We start from the raw sequence: 6,557 nt of genomic DNA, 5'->3' as shown, positions 1-6,557 counted from the left end.
TCAAAAAATGAATTTCAGTTTCCTAATTTCCATCAAACGGCGCTTTTTGTTTTTTCGGCTTGCCATGGCAAAAAAGATTCTCATGTTGTCTTTGACTCGATATCGTCTTGGTTGTCGACGTCCTCGTCTCATAGTCACAGTCACAGTTATCGTCATACCAATCCACATCCACATCCACGTCGTCAAAGTTGTTTGTTGGCGGCGTCGGTGGATTTTCAATTTCTAATGTAGTTCATGTTACGCCCTGAAGGGATTTTTATTTTATACATTTTTTTCTTGGCTTTACGGTTTTATTTATTTATGCCAGTGTTGCTGCGCTCCCAAGTCACAGTGGTTTTGAATGATTAAGAGGATAAGCGAAGTTAATAAACGCTAGAAAGGTTGATTCACAGAAAATACCCTCCTAATCATTCTATAGAAGATTATAATTATCACGAGAGTAAGAGACAACTTATATGAATCACAACTATTAACATTTAATGATTTAAGGTCGGGCAATCGAACTGACCATTTTTTGTTTTTGATGACATAACCAAACGAAGATGATGGAAGAAAATTCCTTAAAATCCAACTAGTCGCACTAATCTCGCTGAAGACACTATTTGGAGTACTGAGAATTCATATCCTTTACCACAGTGCCACATAAAGTTATCCAAGGTATCCAAAAACGTCATTTGATGACAAACTTCAAAACTTGTGCATGCAATATGCCAATTTTTGGCCCTCTTCTTCCTCTTTTTTTTTCTATTGTTGGTCGAGAAGTAATTTTTGTTGTCGTTTTCATGATTGCTTTGGTCTAGTTGTTGTTGTTGCCGGTGGTGCTTGTGGGGCTGGTGGTGCTTTTGGTGCTTGTGGTGCTGGCAGTGCATACTTTTAGTCATCACCATGTCAGCGACGGCATGGAGAGTTCAGCCCGAATCCAAACAATCAAAATGATATGCAAATATATGTAAGAGTACCGCTACGAAAAAGGCGTGGGTTAATTGTGACTTTATCATGCAGCAGCGGGGCAAACGAATCCGAGCCAAGGGAAAATCGCAATCGAAAGGAAAAAATCAAATTTATTACAAATTTAAGCATAGAGACCGCGAATCGAGCGAACGGAACGGAACGGCGACGATGGCGATGCGGCGAGTTATAGATTTCGTCATAGTATCTTTCGTACATATACCGTCTGTTTTTGCCCTGGCGAGACGTGAAAATTTGAAATAAACCTGTCAACAAACACCAACGCCAATCGACTCCATCGGTCCCTTGCATTTTGGTGGCTCGGATGGTGTGTGAACTACGAACCCGCGAACCGCCCAGTCGGTGGGTGGGCGGCGCCAAGACTAAGCCACCAAATCGCTTCGAATCACATAAAACACATTAACACGGGGGCAGCACTGGGAACGGGAACGCGAACGGAAACTGTCGTTCCCATCGACCCAGCACCGCATCGCAATCCCAATCCGCAGTTGCCAACTCAAATGCCCTCCAGTTGACCAAAGCGTGCTAAATTCCATATGTGCACTGAGAAGAAAGGCAGACACCTGAATGATTTCGAAAACTCTTTAATCTGAAAGCGATCAGACTGTTCTAGGTACACAGATCATATCCAAAATTTATATTTATTATTGTTATGATTTTGTTATGCTTCACCGCAGTTACTTAACACTCTAATCAATCATAGATTCCAATCTATGACGTACACTTTCTTGTATATATAATATAAAACCTTTTTTTTATATTTCGAAAGGGAACTGAATCTATCCGATCAAGCAAGTAGTATACTCTCCCTGAAGTTAGGAAGTAAATAAGTTTTCCCACTGTGCACTAGGCCAAACAACGGAACATTCAAGTCAGATCCAGAGACTGCGGAACATATGCATCTTGTGAACCAGTGATCGACATGCACATCGCAGTGGGCTCTCAGGCACACAGTTCCTGCCTGTAGAGCAGTCGAAAGCCGCGACCCACATACTCGCCATCGGTTCGGAAGGGCAGGATGATGGGACCTGCAGCGGTATCCCTGACAGTGGCATGGATGGTGTAGTCGTCGCTTTCCCGGCCATCGTTAAAACGCTCCCCGCAAAGGGGAACGGAGTTGATTGCTATGAAGTCGTCCGGACAGTTGAAGATGCCAGCTCCCGCCTGGCCATCGGAGATCAAATCGTTCTCGGCTATTGAACAGTATCCGTATAAATCGGTTAGTAGTTACTCTAAAATATCTTATTTTTAAGTCGTACCTTCATCTTTGTTGATGATTTGAAAGTCGGGTTGATCACCTCCAAGTTGTTCGGTATTATATGCCACACTGCACACGTTTTTCAATCGGGATAGGCATATGGCGTAGTTTAAATTGTTCTGCATCAGGAAATACTCATTAAAGTTAGTTAAATTGAAGAGCCTTTGGCTTACAAAGTAAGTAGCCTCTCGGTTATCCACAATGGAGCCATCTGTATCATAGTTGAATGACTTTATTATGCCCTCAGCCTCGGGGAAATATTGCAGGCAATTATTGGGAGCCAGATCGTCGTCCACCTGGGTGACTTTTATATTGAAGGAACGTCCTCCTCCCGAGACCTTCATAAAGACCGATAGATACACTTTGCCCTCGTTCGAGTCACCAACATGGATATAAACTGAAAGATAAGTCAGCACTGCATTCTAATTTTCAATCCGTTTGAAACCACTTACTATGCTGGCCAGTGTTGATGCCACACAGAATGGGTATCTGGAAATTGGTATTGTGGCCGGAGACTATAAATTGATCGTCTACACAGTTACCATTGCTGGGGCGACTTAGCTAGAGATTGTGAAAATCAATTAAGCTAAGGACTACGCATACGAGATTGCGACTCCCACCTCGAACATCTGAAAATCCAGTCTCAGTTGCTGCACTCCCTTCTTCACATTGATGATTAGGACGCAGATCATCATCTCCCGCACCGCATTTGGATAGTTGGGGCTCTCGAAGTAGAGGATCTGCTGGCTGGTGACATCGCCACATCCATTGACGACTGCAAGTGAATGAAGTTAGATGTGAGTAGTGAGATGTTTTGATATCGCGCAAATCGATCGCTGTACTTTCACTTACACACACAGCAGACGCCCACGCCCTCGGCACAGCTCTCGGTGGGAATCCCGCCGAGGCTCTTGCACTCGAACTCGTGGTAGCAGACGCCCTCCATGCTCCGGATGTCGCCCATGGACACGCTGCACTTCGTGTTGGGGAATTTGATCACCTCGAACAGACTGAGGAAGCCCTTGCCCTTCGAGCGCGGAGCATTGGGTTTTTTCAGGATGAGATTCGCCTCGATGGGCGAACCGAAGAGGATGTTCTTCAGGGTCTGATGGGGCTGCATTATGGAGCTCTTGGTGCTGGATGGTGACGTCGGCACTGGCTGACTCATCGAGGGCTTTCCAGTGGGCTTGGGTTTGGGACTGGGCTGCATCCCTGGCGGAGTGGGCATCATCATCGTTGGTGGTAGAGCTGAAGGTTCCTAGATAATAAAAGCAGCTTTATTATAAATTTGTCTAGTATTTATTCCAATGGCAGCTAGATGATATAGTGGTCCGAACAGAACGGTTCCGATATGTAAAAGATGACTTTGGCAAAGTTTCAGGCAGATAGCTTTTAAATGGAGAGACTGCTTCGCAAAGTGATCATTTAACATGAATTTAGTAAATAAAACTTATGGCAAGAGATTCCACAGAGACATTTTTATGTCTTGCATTTATGTTTTAGGAGGCTTTCAGGAGAGTTTCACTGTAATTTTCTGGAGAATAGAATCATCTATCTAGACACTTTGACAGTACAGGGTCTGGCACTAAAGTCTCGAAAACACCCATATCTTGACATACCTCCACTGGAATGGTTGTCGGACGCATGGGTATCGTGGGCTCTGGTTCCTCCGGTTCTGGGGGAGGTGGTTCAGGTGGAGGTGTCCCGGGAGTGGGCATGGGCATTGGGGCTTCCGTGGCCGGTGGATTTTCCATACCGCCCGCTCCGCCATCCTCCGCCTGCTGCTGGGCCAGTTTGTGGAGCTGGAAGCCCGGCTGATATCGCATGCTGTACTGGATCCCAATGCCCTCCATTATCATGCCACCGGGACGCGAGAAATGCGACTGGCCACGCCTACTCCTCCGCAGATCGCCCATTGTCACAAAGTCTGATGCGTTATTCCCATCGGCCACGCCCACATAATAGAGCGTCAAAACGAAAGCGCTTATCAACGCATCGGAACGCTTTGACAACATTATTAACGGAAACTCGCGCGCCGACTGTGGCAGATGTTGCACTTGCAGCTAAAAATTGCTGCTGTCGCATGTTGCTGCGGCTGCAGTTGCTGCATCCACTGCCGCTGCTCGTGTTGCATCTTTCTCTGGCTTTATCAGAGCATTAATTGTCGCCTTTCCAGCTTTTTCAACCTTCACTTTTGCAGCAACAATCAAACAACGAAGTCACGCTCCTCTGATTGCACTTGTGATGTGGCTGCGGCGAGTGGAGTTGCTGTGGGTAACAGGGTTAATGTTATGCCAGGTATTTGAGTAAGCTCTTGGGGAACCTGTGTTAATTTTAAATGAGTAATTAAACGGCCAGAGTGCTGAACGCCATTTCAGATTATGGAAAATGCACTTGCGAAATAAACAATCCATTTAAAGTCGTAGATTCGTGAATCGACGCTAAATGCTAACGAGAATATCGGATTGCAGCAACGATCACTGAAAGTCGAATAACACTTTCATATTTAATAATGCCTTACGACAGCCGCTGCAATCACCAATCGATTATGCATATTGAGGTCGATGATGTCTCGCATTTGCAAACACGGAATGCTTCGAAACTAAAATCGATTTAATGGCGAAATAGAAGAGCACTCGAAAACATTTAGCAGCTTTTTATGCACCAGCGTCTGCATGCCAGAGTCACCATCTCCTCTGCTCGTAATGATTATCATCATCATCGCCAGCGGATCATGGGATGATCGGAGTGCTCTCATGCCACATGCATCATGCACAACAAGGTTAAAAATTGTTAATTGCTGCTGCGACGAACGTCAAACGCCAGCTACACTGCAACTGCAATTGGTGTTATTGTGCACAGTTGCCAACTGGCAACTCCCAGCTGGCGCCATTTGGCGTTGGCGTCGCCAGCTGTTTGGCAAAAAAAAAATAAAAAAACTTTTACGAGTATAAGTAACTGCGCACTTCACAAATAAGGCTGCGGAGTCTGACTTTGGAAAATATGATGAGCTAGTCAGTGCAAAAAACGATTAAAAATGCCTTTTTTCTGCTGAATGCAGATGCAGATACATTTTACGCGACAGTGCGGGCGTTTAGTTTCAAAGATTATCATTATGAGCGGTTAGTTTTAATGGGCTGGTTGGAGGGGCGTATTTGGAATTCCGTGATTGATGCTCAACGTATTCAAAATGAATTTGCAATTAATCATGATCGGGGCTAGAGCTTCCATTTATGCAGCATTCGAGTATAATCTATTATTGGTATGCAGATTCTTTATGCATTGTTTAGTATTGACACATCGTAGCTTGTAGATTCAATTAGGATGTAGAGTGGGTCACAAACTTATATTAATCGTTTTAACCAATTGCTGTACAAGCAAAAAAATATAAAAATATAAAAAATATAAAAAAATATAAAGTTGAAATGTATTTATAAATATTTACCTTCGATTAATCCCTATGAAAACCCGAAGTGTTCTTCGTATAGCTCAACCTGCAATACGGATGGCTGTAGTATACTTAATGTATTTGCGCAGCACTCCAGCTTCTGCTGCATCTGCGACTCAAAATCCACAAAACAATCCACGTATCCACCCATCAGTATATTCTTGTGAAAAGTCTGCCCCGCAGTCTGCTTGGATCCCAAACCAAGCCAAACCAAAGCACAGAAATGGTAAATCCAAACCAAAACGAAGCCAAGCCAATCAAACCACACGTACATACAATTCCCGACCATTAATTGAATCAAATCGAACGTTACGCATGCGTCATGGCGAAATGACAAAGAGAGCCGCCGCCACCGCCACCACCGACAGCAGCGACTGCACCACCACCGCACCACCGAACCCACTGGGAAAACCACTGGAGCAGAGGCTCACACATGCAGATGATGACGACAACGATGGTGCCGGCAATGGGGACTCTTCCCGCCTAGGCGGCCCCTCCAAAAGCCTTGTGCACACAATATTGTTAAAGCTATTACTTCATGTTATGTTATGTTATGTATTTGTACTGGGCAAAGTGGAGATCGCAGTTGGAGCGAAACTCCTGGAACTTTGTGAAGTGGAGCAGGGGGGTGCAGATAAGTGGAGGTGGAGCAGGAGTGGCGACCAAATCAAACTGCCCCGCCATCCCGAGCAGTGGGTAAGCCCACTTAATTGACGTTTAGTGGACACTCGAATGCAAATGCTACAAAGGATAAAATGTTCTGAAGGACACACTGAGAAAATACTAGTATTGTGTGAATATTTTCAGAAAACTACGACGACGATGGTTTAAGAAAAACTCCTCGACCTTTGTGCGGATTAGCATTGTGGTTTAAACTTCTGG

General features: G+C 44.7%; 1 protein-coding gene across 1 annotated transcript; it reads right to left on the bottom strand.

The window, feature by feature from the left end:
* Positions 1–1,537: 1,537 nt before the first annotated feature.
* On the bottom strand, positions 1,538–4,254 carry LOC6535671. The gene is made up of 7 exons (XM_002096263.3): positions 3,847–4,254; positions 3,080–3,485; positions 2,848–3,002; positions 2,680–2,788; positions 2,401–2,624; positions 2,229–2,346; positions 1,538–2,162 (listed from the first exon to the last, which is right to left on the bottom strand). The coding sequence occupies exons 1-7, from the start codon at positions 4,240–4,242 to the stop codon at positions 1,912–1,914; spliced, it is 1,659 nt and encodes a 552-aa protein (XP_002096299.1). The 5' UTR covers positions 4,243–4,254; the 3' UTR covers positions 1,538–1,911.
* Positions 4,255–6,557: the final 2,303 nt, after the last annotated feature.

This window comes from Drosophila yakuba, chromosome 3R (assembly GCF_016746365.2).
Source record: "Drosophila yakuba strain Tai18E2 chromosome 3R, Prin_Dyak_Tai18E2_2.1, whole genome shotgun sequence".
In the NCBI taxonomy this organism is placed as follows: domain Eukaryota; kingdom Metazoa; phylum Arthropoda; class Insecta; order Diptera; family Drosophilidae; genus Drosophila; species Drosophila yakuba.
This window is presented reverse-complemented; position numbering and strand designations above follow the sequence as displayed.

Excerpts from the sequence above, each read along its gene's own strand:
- LOC6535671 (XM_002096263.3), bottom strand. The coding sequence starts at position 4,242 with ATGTTGTCAAAGCGTTCCGATGCGTTGATAAGCGCTTTCGTTTTGACG. Across the intron at positions 3,003-3,079 it reads CGTGGGCGTCTGCTGTGTGT|TCGTCAATGGATGTGGCGAT; the intron begins GTAAGTGAAAGT and ends ATTCACTTGCAG. Across the intron at positions 2,347-2,400 it reads ACCGAGAGGCTACTTACTTT|AACAATTTAAACTACGCCAT; the intron begins GTAAGCCAAAGG and ends TTCCTGATGCAG.